The sequence below is a fragment of the Lotus japonicus genome, chromosome 2, assembly GCF_012489685.1.
Source record: "Lotus japonicus ecotype B-129 chromosome 2, LjGifu_v1.2".
Taxonomy (NCBI): Eukaryota; Viridiplantae; Streptophyta; class Magnoliopsida; order Fabales; family Fabaceae; genus Lotus; species Lotus japonicus.
In genome coordinates this window covers 88,745,704-88,768,566 of record NC_080042.1, presented here as the reverse complement: position 1 = coordinate 88,768,566, position 22,863 = coordinate 88,745,704, and the positions used below count along the sequence as shown (strand labels likewise).

At 36.0% G+C, this 22,863-nt stretch overlaps 5 protein-coding genes across 7 annotated transcripts; 4 read left to right on the top strand and 1 right to left on the bottom strand.

The window, feature by feature from the left end:
* The first annotated feature begins 1,280 nt into the window (after window positions 1–1,280).
* LOC130740739 (uncharacterized) lies at window positions 1,281–2,653 on the top strand. The gene is made up of 4 exons (XM_057593421.1): window positions 1,281–1,928; window positions 2,020–2,078; window positions 2,188–2,282; window positions 2,372–2,653. The coding sequence occupies exons 1-4, from the start codon at window positions 1,896–1,898 to the stop codon at window positions 2,470–2,472; spliced, it is 288 nt and encodes a 95-aa protein (XP_057449404.1). The 5' UTR covers window positions 1,281–1,895; the 3' UTR covers window positions 2,473–2,653.
* Window positions 2,654–4,875: 2,222 nt separating this feature from the next.
* Window positions 4,876–6,778, top strand: LOC130740738 (pentatricopeptide repeat-containing protein At4g38150-like). Of its 3 annotated transcripts, none has more exons than XM_057593418.1 (3): window positions 4,876–5,025; window positions 5,201–5,291; window positions 5,387–6,778. In XM_057593418.1, the coding sequence occupies exons 2-3, from the start codon at window positions 5,289–5,291 to the stop codon at window positions 6,500–6,502; spliced, it is 1,119 nt and encodes a 372-aa protein (XP_057449401.1). In that variant the 5' UTR covers window positions 4,876–5,025; window positions 5,201–5,288; the 3' UTR covers window positions 6,503–6,778. The 3 variants fall into 3 exon arrangements, with proteins under 3 accessions (XP_057449401.1, XP_057449403.1, XP_057449402.1); XM_057593419.1 differs by having other exon boundaries at window positions 4,915–5,025; window positions 5,212–5,291; XM_057593420.1 differs by lacking the exon at window positions 5,201–5,291 and having other exon boundaries at window positions 4,907–5,025.
* A 2,657-nt stretch (window positions 6,779–9,435) lies between these two features.
* Window positions 9,436–11,751, top strand: LOC130735832 (probable polyol transporter 6). The gene is made up of 2 exons (XM_057587721.1): window positions 9,436–9,600; window positions 10,028–11,751. Exons 1-2 carry the CDS (start codon window positions 9,462–9,464, stop codon window positions 11,419–11,421), a joined length of 1,533 nt encoding a protein of 510 aa, XP_057443704.1. The 5' UTR covers window positions 9,436–9,461; the 3' UTR covers window positions 11,422–11,751.
* Window positions 11,752–13,938: 2,187 nt separating this feature from the next.
* LOC130735831 (probable polyol transporter 6) lies at window positions 13,939–16,118 on the top strand. The gene is made up of 2 exons (XM_057587720.1): window positions 13,939–14,099; window positions 14,609–16,118. Exons 1-2 carry the CDS (start codon window positions 13,952–13,954, stop codon window positions 15,982–15,984), a joined length of 1,524 nt encoding a protein of 507 aa, XP_057443703.1. The 5' UTR covers window positions 13,939–13,951; the 3' UTR covers window positions 15,985–16,118.
* Window positions 16,119–19,264: 3,146 nt separating this feature from the next.
* LOC130737222 (uncharacterized) lies at window positions 19,265–21,684 on the bottom strand. Its single transcript, XM_057588980.1, has 4 exons — window positions 20,103–21,684; window positions 19,784–19,988; window positions 19,516–19,682; window positions 19,265–19,416 (listed from the first exon to the last, which is right to left on the bottom strand). Exons 1-4 carry the CDS (start codon window positions 21,682–21,684, stop codon window positions 19,265–19,267), a joined length of 2,106 nt encoding a protein of 701 aa, XP_057444963.1.
* Between the last annotated feature and the right edge of the window lie 1,179 nt (window positions 21,685–22,863).

Sequence of the window (22,863 nt, the reverse complement as noted above, 5' to 3'; positions counted from 1 at the left end):
AAATAAATATTTATAAAGGGTAGAGTAACCCTCACCTCTAAGCTAGCTTTTGAGGTACACTTAGGCCTAACTCAAATTCAAATACTGACCATCCTAAATTTCCAATGCTTTACCTTCAATTGCTTCCAAAGCTACTTTAAGTACTATTGTTCGTTAATTTCCAACAGTGGCTATTCAAAGTTTTTCCTGAAAATCTATTACTTTTTTCCAATAAAATCCGCATGCACTAAAAGTTTTATACATCCATGATCATTTTTCTGCAACCATGGGAATGTGTTAAATAAGGTGTGCCACATTACAAAGTGTCTCAACACATCCAATCAATTTGAAGGGCTTTGAGTTTTGTATTAAATTGTAACTCCACCATTTATTTAAACTGCTAAAAATGAAGTGTTAGATTTGGATTTTAGAAGATATATCCAAGTATATCATGAAAAGTTATCTTCAAATGAAATGAAAAATAATGGATATACCCGTTGTTAGAAATAAAGGGAGCTGGACCCCAAAGATCACTGTACAACCATTCAAAACGATGGTTATTTGCAGTAGTAGATGAATGAGAAGGAAAACTCCGAGATTTTCCAAGTCAACAAGATGCGCAGAAATCCCTGACACCTTAATTTGGAGTGGGTATATCACAAGACTTGAGACCAATATGAAGAGTATCATTATTAGGATGTCCTAACCTAGAGTCCGAAACAGTAAATGGCTAATTTTTATTGACAGAATTATTACAAACATCAGTAACAGTATTTACAGAATTAGAAATTGAATCAACAGAAGGTTGTTGTCGAAGACTAGGATACTTGACCATCTGGACCTAGAACTCCATGAGAAGAGCTGCTTGTGTTTCCAGTGATTTGACAACACCAAAAGTAGGACGAAGGCCCCGTTTGGAAGACTTTATGAACAGCTTATTTGAGCTTATCCTCTAAAAAAACACTTGTGTACACGTTTGGAAGAACTTATCAAAATAGCTTATAAACTCCTTATAAGCTATTTTTAACTTATTTCAATAAGCTGATGGTCGGAGATTATTTTGAGATCCATCTTCGAATCCCACTGGCCCCTATTGGCGTCACTTATTATTATTTTGCTCCAAAGTTCGAAACCCTACGCTCCTATACTCCCAGCCGTGCAACCTCCTTGCCCTGCTTCAGCCGCACTCACTTCTTCGGCTGCTCACCCTGCTCCAGCCTCACAGACTTCTCGCCATGCTATTTTTTTTTGCTAAACTGTTCCTTCTATTTCTCGCCATGCTATTTTTCGCCCGGTATTATTTTCCATTCCATCTAACTTTTTTGGACCCAGGATAAGGGGAAAAAAATACTCAGTCCATTGCCAAAAACTCGCAAGAACCCCAGGTGATGCCAATAGAAATTCATCACAAAAGCCAATAAAAATATGATGCCAAACCAGATTTTTACCAAAATATTCCTCACCAAACCAGAAAACTCAACCGAATAATACAATTCATCCTCTCTCATTTTTGCCCAGATCCATTTTTTTCTGGCCCAACAAGCCCAAAGAATTTTTTCCCAGATTCCATGCCCCTTGGCTCCACCCATGGCCTTAGGTCAGCATCATCATGAATTTGGTGACCCGTGACCCCATACAGCTCTGAGAGAGGCATGGAGCAATCACAATCTTGAATCCCTGGAATTTTCTTCTTTTGTGTTCATCTTCTACTTCAACGGTTGGATTTTGTGATGCTCCAATTTGTTCAGAGGCCTAACAGAGGAAACTGATGTGGAAACCAAGTAATGTCACAGGAGGAAAACTGATGTTATACATGTGGAAACCAAATAATGTCACGGTTCTAGCTGCTAGTTTGAAGAGAAAGAGAACACCAAGGCAAAGAGAAAGAGAACACCAAGGCAAATAGGAGGAAGAAGATGATCCCTGTTCGCTGTTTCACCTGTGGGAAGGTATGCACTCATCTATTTCTTCTTTTTACTGCATCTCCTTTAAATGTGTTGCCTTTTGAGGGTTTTGCTTAATTCATATCCTCCTGTTTAGGTGGTTGGAAACAAGTGGGAGCCCTATCAGCAGAGTCTGAAGAATGGTTGCTCTGTAAAGTCAGTATTTTCCAATTTATAAGATTTTTTTTTCATGCTGATTTCAATTTTTTCTGGGTTTCTGTTGGTGTTGGGGGAGAGTCACATGTTAGTTTTAATATCATGTCAGTGAAGCATTGGATTCTTTGGGATTAGCTCGATCTTGTTGTAGGGGCATGCTGATGACCCATATTGACCTCACTGACGATCAGATGGACTACGACCGTAAGTTTTCACTGCTTTATTAATCTTGCTTTATTAATCTTTTTGTGTCATTGTCATTTCTTATGTACTGATCATGCATTTGGTTGCAGCCAAGCCTAAGGAAAGGCACAATCCCGGGCCCAAGCCTGAGCCCAAGCCCAAGCCCCAGCCCCAGGTCAGCGGGCTGAAGAGAGACAAGCCTGACAACTAAGTGTCTCTGGTTTAAACAAACTCAAAATCATGTTTGGAACTAGTATTAACTGACTTTTAAACTGGCTTTCAGCCAATGCTTTGTCATTCAGTAATCTTTCTTTCCTCAATCTGTCTGCCCAGTTTATGTAGAAGTGATAAAACTGGATATATGACAGAATTAGAAACAATTTACCACTTTATTTTCAGGTGCAAAACAATTCGTGCACACCAAAAAATGGTGAAGTTCTAATTGCCTCTACTCACCTCTTCCTTTCTCATAACTAGGGAAGAAGGTTTTTATGATCGTTCTACTTTTACACTTATTTGCTCATACATGGGAGTGGCATGGATCTTATTGATCTGCCAACACCTGCAATTATCAAGGTGAATAAGCATGATACCTATTTTAACAACTTACTGAAATTTGCAAATTTAACCAATGTAGTTGCTTGAAAATGTCATATCATCTTGATTGGGATTCTTGTTTTTTTTTTTTATCGTGTTTTTCTTCTTTCTTGTTCATGAGATTGGTAGGCTTTATTAATCTAATTTAGAAGATTCGATCGTTTTATATATTATGCTCTTCTCAGATGTTGTTGGTACTTGGTAGGGTGGTGAGACTGAGAGGGGTTTAACTAGCTTGAAAATTGGCGTCTCTTGTTCCAGTATGAACTTTGGGTGGGCGTTGGTGGTTGAGGGCTTTTGTTGGTTGCAGTTGTATCCTATTGTGAGCTTCTTTGGCTCTTTTTTAATGAATGATTTATTTTTGCAGTTAAAAAAAAATATTGGTTGTGTGACCTAAGTGAGATATATCAAAGAATTTACGTGTCATAGGTATGCCATATGATAGCCAATCGTGCTTATATTTTAAAAGCTTTTAGGAATGTCAAATTAAGTGTTGCAAGGAAAATCAACTATTTTAAGCTGTATGATTGAATTGATGAAATAAACTCTCGTAAAAAGTTATGTAGTCGTTGAGCATGCCAAATCTTATTTTTGGGGTCTCTTTATCATTCAATGAAGAGTGGAAATCATTTGTCCTTGGCCTCTGTTTTTTTCTCTGTCCCTCAAATCACAATTTGACACGTCATTAAAATTTGACATCTCATTATTTCATGCAATTAACACCGTTAAATCAAAACCGTCACTCCCACTGTCCCACACCGTCTCTCTTCCCTTTTTTCCTTTTTTCTCTGTGTTTTCAATGGAAGTTTTTCCAAATCGATCAGAAAGATAAAAGAAATTTCTACCTAGATACAATGCTTTTCATTCACAGGATTTAAACTATTATTTATTCATCTGAATTCCACAACCTGTTCTTCTATGGCTATCCCACTCGTTGACAATGACCACAGATCTCATTGACTCATTCCCAATTTCTACAGATTTTGACTCTAATCCCGTCAGTTTTATTTTTTCCACATACGACATTGTGGCATTTAATTATTCAAAATCTGCTTGGATATTTTCCCTTGCCTTGTAGTTATATTGTATATTTACGGCAAAAGAACGACTATAATGGACGTATGATTTGATTTTGAAAGAACTTTGTGAATCAATCTTAGTTGTTTCGTTACGAAGGAAAAGAAAGAAACAAGAGGAGAAGAACAGAGTGATGACCGATGATACCTTTTAGTTTTGCACAAATTCTCTTTTATTTTTTCACTCAAACCCTTTTACTGATTAGCATAACGTTTGGTGTTGGGAGAGACTTCCGTTGGAAACACAGAGAGAGAAAAGGGAAGACTGAAGAGTGGAGGAGACTTGATGATGGGAGAAGCTTCCATTGAAGCACAGAGCACACAGGGGCGCTTGTTTCACGGATTGGAAAAGGATTTCCGAGAATGTTTGGGCCGGAATTTGCATTCTATTGTTTGGTAGCAGATTTGAAAAAAATATTCTCGGGTATCTTTCATTCCTGGATAAGTCATATGCTCATCCAGAAGCATTTCTCATTCTCATGATGGAGAGGTGGGTAAGTTGAATCCTGAATAGAAGGGAATGAAATTTTTGGTGTGAAATCTCTTAATTGCCACTACCAACTACCCACTACCCATGTCTTTTACCGCGAAGGGTATTTTAAGAATTTTACTATCTATTCCCAGGAATATACATTTTGAACCAAACATATATTATAATTATACCCAGTAATATTAAAAAAGATTCTCAGAAACTGATTTTGTGAAACAAATGAATTTTTTAAAAATGTCTGGGAATAACATTTCCATCATAACATTCCCGGGAACAAGATTCCCGAGTATCATTTTCCAATCCGTAAAACAAACACCTCCATAGAAAAAAGGAAAGTGGAGGAGATGGTGAGGAAACGACGTCGTTTTTATTAATTGAGATGAAATAATGAATGTGGAACTTTAATGACGTGTCAAATTGTGATTTGAGGGACAGAGAAAAAACAGAGGCCAAGGCCCAAGGCCCAAGGCCCAGTATTCTATTAACACCGTCTTGTGTATCTGTGTTAGGGTATGCAGTGCTGTGATTTCCCCTTTCATTTCTTCTTCACACTCACTCACTCACCACTCAGTCTATTCAGCAATACATTTCGTGCGATTCGGTACCACATTTTCTTCTTCGAAACTTTTCATACTGTATCTGCTATTATTCTCTTCATTTTCTAGAATCTCTAGTGTTCTGATTTTTTTTATTTTGTAGAAAATTGCATTCAACCTTTGATTTTGACCTCTGTTATTATGATTTAAGTAAGTAACACTGTTTTATATTCAATTAAGGTGGATTACAGATTTTGAATGTGGCTTTGAGTTAACCCTAGAACTAGCATCAATTGCAAATACTAGCTGAGTATTGAATTCAAAGCAAATGGTAAATTGCAGACACTTTGTGATGATAATGTTTTTATTTATTTATTTATCTGGGGATGGGTTTTTAACTTGATGCTTGGTGCAAATTCTGAATAGGTCCTCATGCCTGCATTGCTAAGACGGGTTCATAAGCCTGTATCCTCCTCTCAGATGGAAAGGCTAGTTTCTCTTTTAAATTCGAAACAACCTGTACGCCATTTTAGCTTCACTGATGATTGCAGTGGTGACATCAAACAACTTATGGGAGAATCTGATGATGTTTCTATTCATAAGTTAGACCCACATTTTAGTGATAGTAGCCGGGAAGGATCAGAACCAATTCCAAATAGGGCTTTGAGAGGTACACAGCCAGTTAATCCGCATAGTCGAGAATACAATAGAGGTTCTCGTTCCTCTCGTCCGAGATTCGATGGCAACCGTGGCAGACCTGATGACGTGGAGATGACAAATAAGTCTTCCCAAACTGATATTGGATTTCAGGGCCGAAATATGTCGGACACTAATAAGGTTGTGAATAAGTTAGGAGACAGTTTCCTTGATAAGTTCAAGCTTGGTTTTGATAATAAAGCAGGGAATTCCTCGGAGGTTGCAGCAAGCAACCTATCTGAAGAGGCTAAGAGCGCAAATTCCAATCAACCAGCTATGCCTGAGGATGCCGATGAAATTTTCAAGAAGATGAAGGAAACTGGTCTTATCCCCAATGCGGTGGCTATGCTTGATGGTCTATGTAAAGATGGTCTTGTTCAAGAAGCCTTGAAGCTTTTTGGTTTGATGAGAGAAAAGGGAACCATTCCAGAGATTGTCATTTACACCGCTGTGGTGGAGGGCTACACTAAGGCTCACAAGGCTGATGATGCCAAAAGGATTTTCAGGAAAATGCAGAGTAATGGAATTTCACCCAATGCTTTCAGTTACACGGTTCTTGTACAAGGACTCTGCAAATGTAGTAGATTACAGGATGCTTTTGAATTTTGTGTGGAGATGTTAGAAGCTGGTCATTCTCCAAATATGACAACTTTCGTTGACCTTGTAGATGGTTTCGTCAAGGAACAAGGGGTTGCAGAAGCAAAGGGTGCTATCAGAACATTAATAGAAAAGGGTTTTGTTGTTAATGAGAAAGCTGTTAAGGGGTTCTTGGACATGAAAAAACCATTTTCACCCTCTGTTTGGGAGGCTATCTTTGGGAAGAAAGCCCCACAGATGCCATTTTAAATATCTTTGCAGACTATGTAAGTTTCTATCTTAATTATTCTACCATTATGCTTGACTACCTTTTGCCCTTTATGTAATTCATTGTTACTTCAATGTGCAACCATTAAAATTTTCTAAAAAAGACTGACTAGTTAGTATTTCTTGATAGTGAGCAGAGCACTGTTTTCATTTTTAAATGTACCACTAGTTCCAAATTAGTTCGTGGATGATTGATTCCTCATATTTATTTATATGGTAGTATCTCCTTATTGATGTATTGTGATGAGGATTCATTTATTGGTTATAATGTTCCTGGGAAGTTGGACTTACCGCAGATGGTTATTTTGGGGATAGATCCTAAGTTCTAGTCAGAAAGACTACTTATTGATGTGTTGCAAAAGTGAAGAACAAGTTGTATGATGAATTGTATTTGAAGCGATGTGTTGTTTGGGATCATTTGAAGCCCAACTTTGTTGTTTTATGATGTATGACAACATACTTTTGATTTTGTTACAATTGATGCTTCTTGCTTGGGGCTGCTACCTTCAGAAGATTTCATGCAATCAGCCAATCACTGTTGTTGATTAAGGAATTTGATCAAAATGAAATACAGTGGTGTTGCAGTGATAACCCAGGTACATAGGCCATAACCAGATAATTATCAGTGTTTCTTACTCTCTTTGCATTGTGCAATTAGCGGAATTGAACCAACATGCACACACGCGCACATGTCGAAGTAGGGTCTTCATACTCCCATGGTTTTAATAATAGACAGCAAAACCAGTTTGAGACAGTTTGTTGAGTTATTCACTTATTTGTGATCAGGATTTAGTTATAAAAGCAGTTGCTACTTCTCTATGCTTTGTATACAATCCAATTGAGGACACTATTTTGAGGAACAACATTCCTCTGTCTTTATTTTCTAGTTCTCTGGTCTTTCAACAATAAATTCATCACTAGAACATGTACCCAATGCTCCTGAACCTTTGGTCTTGCCGGAAGTTTATGGGTATGGCCACACACACGCACAATCCACAACTAATGAATCAAATCAATTAGCTTGTTTTTTTATATAAGTTGAGTACAGTATGAACAAATTTTTATCTTAATTCGTAAGAAAGTTAGTTCTGTTCATTTTTTATTTTGAAATACATGCTAATGTTTGTTTGCAGTATCACTTAATAGACATCCAAACGTAGCTTTTAAAATCTCTGTTTGGTATAGGATAGAAAACAAGAAAAGACATGATGGATAGAAAGAAAGATGAGAAAACGTAGATTATTTAAGCTGTTTGGTGTGAGAGAAGTAAAGAAAAGAGAGGAGAGAAATTACTTGTATAGTAAATGACATCTTTATTCCTAATTATCGACATAATTAACTAGAAATAATGAAGTTTACTTTTGGTATATCACTTAAAATATTGGTCCCACAATGCTGAAGTGAAAGCTTTTTTTTTTTATAGGTCCTACATGTTTTTTTTTTCTTTGCCCATTTTATTTGTGTTTTCATTTGTTAGGAACTCAATTGCATTGCCGAGCGTTTTGGGATATTGGGAACCCAATTATAGGACTCTAGACTCACATTGAAAGTATAAGATTCTAATGTGACCTTTATAAAGTTTGACGTAGAACAAACTTAATATACTAGTATTTACTATTAATTTGAGGAATTGTTTTATTTTTTTATTAATGTATAAAAAATTGATCATAACAATATTCATATCACTTATATTTTAGTTATAACATTTTTTAGTATAACTTAATGTTATCGAACTCTTCCTAAATAATTTATTTTTTATCTTTAAATATTTCATTGAACGGAATACAGAAGTTTTTAATTAAATATGATTTTATGGTAATTTTGGAAAAGAAGTGTTCTTATAAGTTTTTATTTATATAAAAAATACCAAAGAATTGTTTAAGTTTCGCATAGTACATATTTACTAATTTATCTTTCATGATCAATATTTTAATATTTTAGTACATATAAAATTTTTATAAATAGTTTTTTACTTTAAATTTTCTTTCATAATAAAATAAAGACAAATTGTAAACAAATATTACTTTTTGAAAGCTCTTATTTAAAACTTTAATTTAAAAATAGCTTTTAACCATAAGCTGTGCCAAATGCTACCTTACTCTTAAGTTGTTACTGGACCAAACATTTTTTTAAACTTATAAATATAATTGAAATGTGAAGACAGTGATTGATTTTTTAGTAGGTTTTTTACAGCATTTTATTAGGTTTATTAATAAGAACACTATGCGATCAACCTCAAGAAGGAGAGCAGGACACATTTTCTATGTTTTCAGAACTACAAGTGGCAATAATATCATGCCATCGCATACAACTTTGATGCTCTATTTTATAATCTTTAAATTCCTTTACATTTAACCTGAGTTAAATACTGAAACATTCTTTTCTGCTTTCGTTTGGAAGATAGCTAAGTATGATTCGTTATTAATTAAATTGGCAAAAAGGATGAAGGAAGTTCGACATAATACTCTATACTAATGGCCTTTTTAATCATCTTGAGAGTCATTTCTTGTGAGTTCTAGAAACAATTTGGGTTACAGAGGCTCTCTTCCGATTAAAATTAGAATGAAAATTATTAATACAAATTTATTAGATTTTGGGTTGAGTTTTTTTATAACTTGTTTTAAGTGTATTAAATTTTATTTGGGTAAAAAATAATCACATTTTAATTGAAGTAATTAAATTTGATGGCATAATTTTTACTATTATCCATTCTCAAAACCGAAACCTTACTTAAAAAATTAAGTATGTACTACTTTAATTAACTACAGTAATTTTTCGTGTTCAGACACGATTTCCTTTCTGAAGCAATATTCACTCACTTAACCAACAATAAAAAAATACTTAGCGCAATGGGCTCTTGACTTCTGCCAAATCAAGGTCCCTCTCTATTTAAGAGTCGTCACTTTTAGGCTCTTTCAATCATACAAGCAGGATAAAAAAGATGTCCATGAAAAATGAAACAAATGTGGTGCACATGGAACTGGAAGATGGTGTGAACGAGAAGAGTCGTAGAAAGCTCAACACGTATGCTTGTGCTTGCGTGATGGCCGTCACTATTATATCTGCCATATTCGGTTATGGTGAGTGATTTTACATTTTTTCTACTTGCCATTCATTAGTGTTTGTTTAATGACAAGTATTGAAGATATGAAGATTTTGAATTCTTTTCTTTTAATGCAAAATAGCATTTAATTTGTTGCATGAAGTATGAAAAATTGGGAGTATTAATGTAGTGAATCGGAAGTCTAAATTGTAAGATCTTCAAGTAGTTGCATATTTGATTTTTTAAAATAAAGTTTCAAGTTTTGAATCTTCTAAAGTAATTTCGATGAAAAAGTTAATTCCACCAAAATGTAAGAAAATGATAAATGAAGAAGACTCAAGTGATGTCCTAACAAATTCTTCTACATAAACACTGTCTAGGGATTGAATTTTAGACAATATGCTTAAAAAATTTAACAAACGATAAAATATTAAAATCAGCTAATAAGCAATATCATTTTTCAGTTACTGGAGTAATGGCTGGAGCACTCTTGTTCATCAAGGAAGAGCTTGGAATCAATGACATGCAAGTCCAGCTCCTAGGAGGTATTTTAAACGTGTGCGCATTACCGGCATGCATGGTTGCCGGAAGAACATCCGACTACGTCGGCCGCCGCTACACCATCATTCTATCCGCCGTAATCCTCTTATTGGGCTCCATTCTTATGGGCTACGGCCCATCTTTCCCAATCTTAATGATAGGAAGATGCACTGCAGGCTTTGGTGTGGGCTTTGCACTGATCATAGCCCCAGTATACAGCACAGAGATTTCACTTCCTTCAAATAGAGGCTTCCTCACTTCCCTCCCTGATGTTTCACTCAATGTGGGACTCTTAATTGGCTATGTCTCAAACTACTTCCTTGGGAAGTTACCCTTGAAACTTGGATGGAGATTGATGCTAGCAATTCCAGTGATTCCTTCACTTGTGCTGATCATTCTCATGTTAAAATTGGCAGAGTCTCCGAGATGGTTGGTAATGCAGGGACGCGTAGGCGAGGCGAGAAAAGTGCTTTTACTTGTCTCTAACTCAAAGGAAGAAGCAGAACAACGGTTGAAGGAAATAAAAAGTGCTGTGGGGATTGATGAGAGCTGCACCAAAGACATTGTCCATGTTCCCGAGAAAACTCGCAACGGCGAGGGAGCTTTGAGGGAATTGTTTGTTAAGCCTTCGCCTCCGGTGCGCCGGATACTAATTGCTGCAATTGGAGTTCATGTGTTCCAGCAAATTTGTGGGATTGAGGGGATTTGTATATACAGTCCAAGGGTGTTTGAGAAAACAGGAATAACAAGCAAGAGTAATCTCCTTCTAGCCACAGTTGGTTTAGGAATCAGCCAAGCTGTGTTCACATTCATTTCAGCTTTTTTGTTGGACAGAGTTGGGAGGAGGATTTTGTTGCTGATTAGTTCAGGGGGTGTGGTTGTGACATTGTTGGGTTTGAGTTTTTGTTCATTTATAATGCAGCAATCCAAAGAAGAACCCTTGTGGGGGATAAGTTTTACCATTGTTGCTATCTACATCTTTGTGGCTTTTGTGGCTATTGGGATTGGGCCTGTGACATGGGTTTACAGCTCTGAGATATTTCCACTGAGGTTGAGAGCACAGGGTCTTGGTGTGTGTGTGCTTGTGAACAGGCTTGCAAATGTGGCAGTGCTTACCAGTTTCATTTCAATTTACAAGACAATAACAGTGGGTGGGAGTTTCTTACTGTATACTGTTATCACTGCTTGTGCTTGGTGGTTCTACTATTCCTACTTGCCTGAGACTAAAGGAAGATCATTAGAAGATATGGAGTCTATTTTTGGGAAAAATTCCAAGCCAGAGAAACAAATTAATGCAGCCCAAGTTAACAATGGATAGTTGATGGGGCATTAGAGATGATTTGGCCGACGATACCTATCGATGGTACTAGCTAGCTGACCGAGCACACGCAGACTGAGTTAGCCACCGGCTAAGGAAAACGTTCATTTCCATGGATCTCATTAATTAGGTTTCCTTGATTCTGGCTCCTTATATAATTATAATTGTGTAATCCCCTTCTCCAAAACATAAATGTGATCTCATGATCCTCACTTCCACATTAGTAACCATTGAAGAGGCCCTAACTATATAAAGGAGCCTCATACTTATCTTTGAATTAAAGTAATTAAGCAAATAGTAGTTGAGAGTTCGATTCCCAACTCTTATTATTCACGAAAGTGAACTGTGAATACCGAGTTTAGAACATTGAAGAGAGAATTCTGAACTCAGTTTGTTTAATTCTAGTGAATCTCTTCTCTTCCTAAATTCCTTTTGTCTATGCATACATCATAATTTAAACTGTTGTGTAACCGTCTATCACCAAATGTGTCTACAAGTGTCTTGGTATAAGGATCATGTGTTTGACCCGTTTAACCACAATATTAGATGATAAGTGGCTGTCTAATAGTACATTAAATGATAAGTCGCTATGAGTAATGAGGTTGAGTCCTCCTAATCTCTCATTCTAGTCCACTTGTTGCTAAAAAAAACTTGTTACGGGGATTAGTCTTAGACTATAGATTAGTCTCACTGAGTCACTGCTACTGGCCATAGCTACGTTAATTGGTTACGAAAAAAATCTTTCAATTAAATATTTCTGCTGTTTTAATTTATAAGACTGAAATTGTTCCCTTTTCTAACCTTTTACCACCTAAAAAAATAAAAAAATTAAGGGATGATTAGTCATCATAATAGTCACACCAACATAATTATATGAAATGGATTGTCTAACCAACTTACTCGCGGGATTATAAGTAATGCAAGATTATAAGTAGAGTTGTGCTATTTGCTACGTAGATTACACAAACGAAAAAGATGCAAGAATGAATTAGGTGGATCTTCATAATCAATCATAGTTGGATAGTTATCAGATGGTGGGCCGTGGGGGGAGTCAGTTTTTAAAACCAATATAACGGGAGTCACATTCTTGCATTTCGTTTTATACTACTAAGCATTTCTCTCATGAGTAACATGAAATTGCTACCTATTGAGCAAAAGATTGTCAGCCATCTCTAAAGTACACCATAGCTGCATAGATAAGATTTAGGCACATAGGAACATGTACACTCTTTTAAGAGTTATGATATATACACACTTTTCCACTTTTTTTTCACCTCTATTCTATTTATTTCTCTCTTCTTTATTAATCAAATCACATATCACATCTTTGCTTTCTCTCTCCTTTCTTCATATCTCTCTCTTCTTCCACCTCTCCACACATCAAAAGTGAGGTGTGAAGGCCACCTCTCCACACCTCAAAAATAAGGTGTGAAGATATAATTATCCCTCTTTTAATTACACTTTCTCACAAACTTCTACTCGATCGTATTGAAAAAAGTACCAACAAGGGCAAGGCATTATTGGTGTAATTGTAACAGGAAAGTCATTTATTCCTTGAGACCGCCACAATATCTCAAATGAGCTACAATGAATATAGTATAAACCGCCATATAATTTCTTATTTTTTTAATTAGTTATTTCATAACCGGTATCCATGAGACTAATCTAGTAATGTTTTGAGATCCTGAGATCACGTTAAGTGAGTAAGCATTTTCTAACAAATGTTTGTCCATATGCATTGCTCAAGAATCGAACCCCGAACTAAATATTTAAGGAGCTCAATTATCTATCAGTTGTGTTACACTTTATTGGTCGTCATATACATTCTATATTTCCCTTCTTATCACATCAAATACAACATTCATTACTTTTTTTTTTTCTTTCATTCATTCATAGTGTCAAGCTACCTAACATTTCCCATTAGATTATCATCACAAATTAAAGGCATATTTGAATGTGTTAATAATAGGTGAATCGCGAGTCCCCGAAAGATAGCTCAAGTTGTAAGAGTTAGGAATATAAGAGTTGGGTGGAGTAAAGGGTGAAGGGTTCCGGGTTCGAACCCGAAGGAGGAATTAATTTACTAACATTTCTAACAATTAACATTTTCTTATAAAAAAATAAAATAAAAAAGTGAATCGCGAAAAAGTACCGACTACTAAAGGCAGGCAGTGATGATTAAAAGGATTTTGATTGACAAAAAATTGGCTAAACATAAGTTTAGTAAAGAAATGATGTAAATGAAGTTTGATGAGATTGATCAATATAATTCTACTAATTTAGTAATTACCTTTCTCATTTTTTTAGATAAGCCAAAATTACCTTTCTCATGACTTAAAGAGGCGCCTTTTCACTAAAATTAATAATTTATTATGAAGTTTTTCAGAAATGAGGTCGAGACGTTATAGTAAAAAAGCAATCTTTGTATAAGTAAATAAATAAATAATTGGCGTGCCATAGTCCCTTAGCTTTTGTCTGTAAGAAACGTCAACTCTTTTCAGATCTTAAATATTAGCATGAATAGAAAAAAATGTCTACTCAAGAAAAAAACAACCCTCACTGCAAACATCCAATGGAAAATAGAAGTGGTGAAAATGGGGAGACTAATAGAAGGCTCAACCTGTATGCCTGTGTCTCTGTGATGGCTGCCTCCATTCTCTCTGCTATTTACGGTTATGGTGACTAAAGTTCTACTCTTATAATCCTTGTTTCATTTGTAATTTATTCATTTAATTGTCTCTGCTTAACAACTTTTCCCCAAGTATATTGGATTCTGCTTACATCTAAACATAAATTATCTCATGCATGAACTCATTTGGTGTTTGAATTTGTATCATCACTCTTAGATAAATTAAGCTTGCATATTAGTTTCTTCCAACAGACTTTTATGGTGTTTGAATTTGTGTCATCACCTTACAAGAATTAAATTTAATTTAATCTATTATTAGACCCAACCACCGTGTCTCGACTATTATATGTGATCTTGCATTGCTATTTTTTCATTTTCTTAAGAAATTTAAGATCAATTTGGAAAGAAACAATCAAATTAATTAAAAAGAAATTGTTTGTTGAGAAATTGTATAGAACTGTCTACCCTGAAAATTATTCAATCGTTTCCTTGCCATTTTTCCATTAATTAACAAAACAAAAATAGCTAGCTAATAAATCACTATTACTGTTTCATTAGAGGTTGGAGTGATGACCGGAGCACTCTTGTTCATAAAGGAAGATCTGCAAATCAGTGACCTGCAGCTTCAATTCCTGGTAGGCATATTTCACATGTGCGGGCTACCAGCAAGCATGGCGGCCGGAAGAATCTCCGATTACATCGGCCGCCGCTACACCATCATCCTAGCCTCCATCGCCTTCTTATCAGGCTCAATTCTAACGGGCTACTCTCCATCCTATCTAATCCTAATGATTGGAAACTTCATCTCCGGAATCGGTGCCGGTTTCACCCTCATCGTAGCTCCACTATACTGCGCTGAAATCTCACCACCTTCACACAGAGGCTCCCTCACCTCCCTCACAGAATTCTCCATCAACATTGGAATCTTACTTGGCTACATGTCAACCTTCTTCTTCGAGAAACTGCGTTTAAATCTCGGATGGAGAATGATGCTGGCGGTTCCTGCAGCTCCTTCAATTGCATTGATCTTTCTCATGTTGAAATTGGGAGAGTCACCAAGATGGTTAATCATGCAAGGACGTGTAGGTGATGCTAAGAAAGTGCTTTTACTAGTCTTCAACACAAAACAAGAAGCAGAACAGCGTTTGGCAGAAATAAAAACCGCGGTTGGAATCGAACCAAACAACACACAAGAAATTGTCCAAGTTCCTAAGAAAACTCGCCATGGTGGAGGAGCTCTTAAGGAATTGTTCTGTAAACCTACACCATTGGTGCGTAGGATAATGGTTGCAGCAGTTGGTCTTCACGTTTTCATGCACCTTGGTGGAATTGGAGTAATTTTATTATATAGTCCAAGAATCTTTGAAAAAACAGGAATCACAAGCAAGAGTAAGCTTTTACTATGCACAATTGGTATGGGAGTAATGAAACTTGTGTTTTCTTTCATTTCAATTTTTTTCATGGATGGAGTTGGGAGGAGGATTCTATTGTTGATAAGTTCTGGCGGTGTAACTGTGGCGATCTTAGGATTGGGGATTTGCTTGACCATGGTGGAGAAAGCTGTGGTGAATTTATTTTGGGCACCATGGTTTACCATTGTTGCTACTTATATCTATGTGGGTTTTATGTCTATTGGAATTGGGCCTGTCACATGGATTTATAGCTCTGAGATATTTCCAATAACGTTGAGAGCGCAGGGACTGGCGGTTTGTGTGGCGGTGAATAGGATTGTGAATATGGCAATGCTTACGAGTTTCATCTCGATTTATAAAGCGATAACGATGGGTGGGTGTTTGTTTGCACTTGCTGGTGTGAATGTTTTGGCTTTTTGGTTCTACTTTACCTTGCCAGAAACTAAAGGAAGATCTTTAGAGGACATGGAGATTGTGTTTGGGAAAGTTTCAAAAACTGAGGTGCAAACTAGTGAAGCCTAGTTGCAACTTGCAACAACATGTAGTTTTATGGATAGGCTTACAAGCCATTTGTAATTATGCTTGTAAAAATAATAATTAATATATGTTATTACAAAAGGGTTGTCTAAATGATCCATGATAAAGTTTGAGTTAAATAACCTATTATTTAATCATATTGGAGATAAGTGAGTTGAAATTTCTATATTTTGTTTATTATTTTATTTCCAACTCACTTATATTCAATGTGATTGGACGATGAGTTATTTAACCCAAACTTTATCATGGGTCATTTAGACAACCCATTACGAAAATATAATATTCACCTTTTTAAAAAATTACTTTACAATTTTCATTTTTTAAGTGTCTAAATGTAATTACATGTTTATATATGTAAAATCAATAATGCAGTTTGAATTTCTATTTATAAAACCAAATTTGAGCTTTGCTTAAGAAGAACGAAACATATATATATCATTTGAACCATGTAAACAACCTCCCCCCACTGCAATGCCCCGACCATCATGCCTCCTAACTCCAATCCCTCACCCTTGCACCACTCTCAAGTCCTCTTTTCTTATCCCTTGATTGCCTCGACGTAGCCCAGTTAGATATTTAACCAATTCGATGAGGGCAAGACCGACTTGCTTACCTTATTTTTATTTTATTCTTATTTATATTAATTACAAACATGTTAAACATAAAATCTAAAATATCATGAGTTATGACTAACAACAAAATATCTATTGTGTTTTATTCAGAAAAAAATGATTTTTTACCTTAAATTTAAAAAAGAATATTTTAAATGATTTTTTTATAAAAACAATGACCCACATATAGGGGCCCAGGCCAGGCCACATTATTTTGAGAGCCCAACTAAAATTCTAGCCATATGACCAACTTTTTTTTCTTGGGACTTGGGAGGGTACTTTTATGAATAATGTTGTTTTCACACCTTTTTTTGAGGTGAAAATATGTGGAATGATGATAGAGATAGAAAGTAAAAAAAAAAAGTAAGAAAGAAAGAGAAAAATATGAGATGTGATAGATAATAAGAAAAGAGAGATAGAAATAATATAAAAATATGTGAAAATGAAGTATATAAAAAAGGACGTGCGCGCATATCAAAGTTATTATTTTTATCTCAACCCAAGTACTCAACTCAAAAATCTAGCCATATATATGACCAACTTTTTTTTGTTATTGGGAGGGCAGGGGCCTTGACCAACCTGAATTCACATCCTAGTTAAAATCCTAATGGTCGTGACCCTTAGCCATTGAGGAACAATGGCATTAGGTGGCTTTAATTGGTAAGGGCATCTACCCAAAAGTATTGACAAAAAAAAAGTGTCAAAATGAATCAATAAGTATCATGGGGGATGCATGAGTGAGCTAAGGAAAATGAAATGTGAAGGGTCAGGGTTCAAGCCCTGATGAATGAACTAATACTAATAATTAACGACTAATATTTGTCTTTTATAAAACATTTATAAGTATCTAAAGTATAGATGTCTCTTGACAAAAAAAAAAGAGAGTATAGATGTCTCCAATTGTTGAACTAGTAAATTAGTGGCCCAAGCCACATTATTTTTAGAACCCAACTAAAAATGTAGTCATATGATCAACTTTTTTTTTTTTTTTTTTTTCTGAGAGGGTATTTTTATGAATAATGTTGTTTTTACTTTTCACACCTCTCTTTGAGGTGAAAATATGTTGAATGAGGAGAGAGATAGAAAAAAAAAGTAAGATAGAAAGAGAAAATATGAGACGTGATAAATGATAAGAGGAGAGAGATAGAAATAATATAAAAATATGTATAAATGAAGTATATAAAAAAGAGTTGTGAACATATCATTGTTAGTATTTTTAGCCCAACCCAGCTCAAAAATCTAGTCACATGACCAACTTTTTTTTGTTATTGGGAGGGCAGAGGCGCCCTGACCAACCTGAATTCACACCCTAGTTAAAATCCTAAGGGCAATGACCCTTAGCCAAGCCATTGAGGAACAATGACATTAGGTTGTTTTAATTGGTAAGGGCATCTATTGAAAAAAAAAGTGTCAAAATGAATTCACACCCTAGTTAAAATCCTAAGGACAGTGACCCTTAGCCTGGCCATTGAGGAACAATGGCATTAGGTTGCTTTAATTGGTAAGGGCATCTGCCCAAAAGTGTTGACAAAAAAAAGTGTCGAAATGAAACAATTATTATGAGGATGGGTAGCTCACTTGGTGAGCTAAGAGAAATGAAAGGTATTGAATGATGAAGGGTTATGGTTCAAATCCTGGTGAATGAACTAATTTACTAATAATTAAGAACTAACATTTATTTATTAAAAAAAAATTATAAGCATCTAATCTAAAGTATAGATGTCTCTTTTGAAAAAAAAAAAAAAAGTATAGATGTCTCCAAGTGATCGCAAACTTGTTTCACTCGGGTTATTTCATCATATATTGATCGAAGTATGAGTCAACTTAATCTGATTGATTGTTATTTTAGTCCAAAAATAATGATCAACCCAATTCCTATGGAAAATTCTCCCTAGTTTCCCTATTTGAAATTTTTTTCTCGGGTAACTACATCAACGGAGTTGGACAAATATATGGCCACCTAGTGGCAAATTTAGTTTCAAAGAGTAATCATTCATACCTCCACAAACATGCAATGTCTCTTTAGCCAATCCTATGAATATATAGTGGTAGTATGATCCCACAATGTGCTGCCTCATTTGACCTATGGAAAACATTACTATCTAAAAGTCAATACGTTTTGGTTAAATATCGTAAGTACTGAGGCAGGTTCTTCTAAGTCACTACTCCTACGCAAGTATGCAACGTAAGATAGCACTTCATGGAATGCAAATCAACATATGCTTTACTTGTATCTGTTTCTAGACATTGCCCCCACTATATTTCTACTTTTCATACCACAAAGCAGTGTTATCAGACTCGGACCGGTAATCGACTCGGTCGAGGCACTGGGTCATTGAGTCAATGGTTCAACCACTGGGTCACTAGTTGAACCGTTTGACTCGGTTGACAATAAAAAAAAAATTAAATACCATAACAGAATACCATAACAAAATATCACAAAAATAACAAGGAATGTTTTACCACAACAAAATGTCACAACTCCAAATAACATGTCACGACTCAAATAATTGAAATAAGTTTTGAGCATCATCAAACAACATCGGTTTGACGCTTTAATTATAACAAAAAGCACATAAACAAGCTTAAAACATAATTCAACAACCAAGGTCTTGTTACAATGCTAAATATAGCAATAACAATGCCAAGTTTCTTCATGTCCAAGTAGGAAAGGGAGGCAAAGCTTCATCCAAGGAAGGCATCACTTCATCATCAAATAAACTGAAAGTTTCTCCAGCATTACTTTCATTCCCATTTGCACCTTGTGCATCCTCATCATCATCATCAAACAAGCTGAGATTTAGATCTACAACAAAAATAGAATTTAAATGTAAGGTAAGATAACAATAAACATCAAGTGGTTCCAAATACAAATACAGAATAATAATAAATTGAAGATGCATACCAGTATCATTAGAAATAGGTTGGATGGTCATGTTGGCAAGGTCATTACGCAATGCATCCACTTCCTCAACAGTTAAGAATGGCGGTGAGTCCTCCATAACCCAATTAGAATGATCTTCAATTACTTCAAAATTGATGGGATCATAACTTTGATGCCTCAACCGGTTCCTAAGTTTATTAATTTGACCATATATCAAATTACAATAAAATTCAAGCACATTTATTTAACTGCAGAAGCGAATAATCAAATAAGAATATTATTATGATACCTTTGTTGTAACCTCAAGTTGTAGCGAACATAGACAAGATCATTCAGCTTGTGATGCTCTAATCTATTTCTTTTTTTGGAATGAATGTGCTCAAATATACTCCAATTTCTTTCACAGCCCGAAGCACTACAAGTTTGACTTAAAATACGGATAGCCATCTTTTGCAAACTTGGTGTGCCACATCCATAAGATTCCCACCATTGATCTAAAATATCACATGTAATGAAGTATATGAAATCATATGTTGAAATATAAGTCTAGAATCTAAATCAAGAATCAAAGAATGCAAATTATCAAGTATAAATGACTAATTTTTTACCTGGCATAACTTTACTCCTTTCACGGATAGCACTTTTTCTGTCAAAATCTAACTCAGCATCTTTGAATAATCTCTTCTCACTTGTCAACCTATCATTCAACTCAATATCTCCAGAAGAATACCTATCAATGACATCTAAAAGGCCAGATATTGTGGACTCATGCTTCTCAAATTCATCACGATTAAACCGACAACCTGGATTTAACCAATAACCTGCAGCATGAAGATTCTTACGAAGCTGAGAATCCCAACGACTATCTATGATTTTCAAGTAAGGCTCCACTTTCTTCTTATTTCTTTGGAACCTCTTCACCATCTCCTCTCTAGTTTTGTAAAAAGCTTGGTAAAGAAAACCCATAGCAGGTTTATCTTCACTGTCAACAAGACGCAACAATTTAATAAGTGGCTCAGTTAGTTTCACAATATCAGCACATTTCTTCCAAAACCCAGAATCTAAGACTTGCTCCACAAATTTCTTTGCCTTGGTATCTCTAGCATAGGTTGAGGTTGTCCATGCCTTATCTACCACCATGGCTCTTAAAGCTTCCATTTGAGCCAAAATACTCTGTAATGCAATAAAATTAGTAGCAAAGCGAGTTGGGGCTGGACGAAGAATTTCCCTATTATTTGTATGCTTTCTCATCAAGCTCAATGCAAAGCAGTGATTATAGATGTACTTGGTAATATTAGAAGCTTGTGACACAGTCTCTGCTACTTCCTCTAGCTTCCCAATGTCTTGGAACATCAAATTAACACAGTGTGCAGCACAAGGAGACCAATATAACTTGGGAAACTCAGCCTCTAATAACCTGCCAGCAGCAACATAGTTTGCAACATTATCTGTCACAACTTGAACAACATTTTCAGGGCCAATATATAAAATAACTTCCTTAAAGAGCTTAAAAAGTATTTCAGCTGTTTTTGCATACTGAGAAGCATCAACTGATTTGAGAAAAACAGTGCCTTTAGGACAATAGACCAAGAAATTAATGAGGGACCTCCTACACCGATCAGTCCACCCGTCTGCCATAAGAGTGCAACCAGTTCGCTTCCACACTTCACGATAACTCTCAACAAGTTTCTTTGTGTCATCAACCCATTTATTCAACAAGAAACCACGAACTCTATGAAAGTTTGGAGCTTTATACCCTGAACCCATGGCACAAACAGCATCAATCATAGGTTGAAAGTATGCAGAATTAACTGCATTGAATGGCACAGAAGCATCAATCATCCATCTTGAAATGGCAAGGTCACACTTCTCCACAATTTCTTTACTTTGCAACACACTCTTCAGCGTAGGTTGAGCTCCTGGAGTTGTTCTAGGCACAAAAAAAGCAGATACGCGACCAGTGTCCTTCCCCTTTTGAGATTTAGAAGGTGGTGGTCGTGGCATTGTAACCTCTTCATCGGGTGTCATAGAGTGCTCATCAATTGAATTACTTTCCTTATACTCTTGTTCAGCTTTTCTTTTCTTGCCTTGGCATTCATCAATGCTTTCTTTCATTTTCACTCGAACTTCATCAGGCACGTTGGGGCATCCTGTTATTTGCCCTGACTCTCGCGCCAAATGTGCCTTCATCCTATTAATTCCACCACCTTTGATATTTTTATTACAGTACAAGCAAATCAAAACAGATTTTCCATCCTCAGTAGCTACGTAACAATGCGCCCAAGCCACATCTGATTTCTGTCTACCAGGTTTCTGTACCTATGGTGGTGGTACTTCTTCAGGTTCAACTGATTCGGGTCCATTAGAAGACATCTACAATAAAAACATACAGTGTGATTTAGAGAAAAATTAAGAAATTGAACTCAGATAGCCAGATGCAATTACTGATTTAAGAAATTGAACTCAGATACAGCATATAGCCATAGTAATACAACACATTATGTATTTGACTTTGTACTGAATTATTGTGGTATACTATGGTGATGAAATTGTTCTGAATATAGCATTCGTGTTATTAAGAAACACGAATAGAAAGATTGGCTGCACCAGTAATAGAAGGGGAAGGAAGAGCGTGCACGGGGGGTAGGAAACAATATAGCATATTTAAGAAATTGAACTGAGATAGCTTAAAATAGAAACCAAGAAAGGAGAAGAAGCTCACCAGGAAGAAGAAGATGAACCGTGAACCGCGAGCAAGGCGTGGTGGAGCGGCGGCGGAAACAAGCTTCACGCGGTGGAGCGGCGACGGCGCAGGCACTGAAAGATGAGGAAGATCGAATGGGTGAAGGATGAAGCACTGAGGTTGAAGATCGAACGTGAGACGGTGAGAGCTTGAAAGTTGAAATTGAAACTTGAAAACCCTACTCTGCTGAAGCCTGAAACGACACAGTTTTGAGATTTTTGAGTTTTTTGTTTTTTTTTTTTTAAATAGCGAACCGGTCCAACCGTAAGGACCGAGTCACCGGTTTTTTGACTGAACCGGCCGGTTTTTTCCGGTTCGCTACGGGTTGATTGCTTAGCCGATCCAATGCTCGGCTCGAACCGGCCTAGGGTCCGGTTCCCGGCTCAACCGGTCGAACCGGCCGGTTCGAGTCGAGTTTTACAACACTGCCACAAAGTATCTTCTTTATATTTTGATACATATTCTAAACTTCGGGTTTTACGTGGTTGCTTCTTGTTCTTGTCCTTATTCCTTAATTAACTTACCATGATGAACAACATTGATTACATTGACTAAATTAAAAAGAAATCTTTTGATCGTTGTGAGTATAAAATATTAAATATACATAGCAATTCTTCGAGAATTAT

Coding starts and splice junctions, on each gene's coding strand:
- LOC130740739 (XM_057593421.1), top strand. CDS start 1,896: ATGATCCCTGTTCGCTGTTTCACCTGTGGGAAG. Junction 1,929..2,019: donor GCTGTTTCACCTGTGGGAAG/GTATGCACTCAT, acceptor CCTCCTGTTTAG/GTGGTTGGAAACAAGTGGGA. Junction 2,079..2,187: donor AAGAATGGTTGCTCTGTAAA/GTCAGTATTTTC, acceptor ATATCATGTCAG/TGAAGCATTGGATTCTTTGG.
- LOC130735832 (XM_057587721.1), top strand. CDS start 9,462: ATGTCCATGAAAAATGAAACAAATGTGGTGCACATGGAACTGGAAGAT. Junction 9,601..10,027: donor ATCTGCCATATTCGGTTATG/GTGAGTGATTTT, acceptor ATCATTTTTCAG/TTACTGGAGTAATGGCTGGA.
- LOC130735831 (XM_057587720.1), top strand. CDS start 13,952: ATGTCTACTCAAGAAAAAAACAACCCTCACTGCAAACATCCAATGGAA. Junction 14,100..14,608: donor CTCTGCTATTTACGGTTATG/GTGACTAAAGTT, acceptor CTGTTTCATTAG/AGGTTGGAGTGATGACCGGA.
- LOC130737222 (XM_057588980.1), bottom strand. CDS start 21,684: ATGAAGGCACATTTGGCGCGAGAGTCAGGGCAAATAACAGGATGCCCC. Junction 19,989..20,102: donor AAGGAGTAAAGTTATGCCAG/GTAAAAAATTAG, acceptor GTGATATTTTAG/ATCAATGGTGGGAATCTTAT. Junction 19,417..19,515: donor ACCTATTTCTAATGATACTG/GTATGCATCTTC, acceptor TTTTTGTTGTAG/ATCTAAATCTCAGCTTGTTT.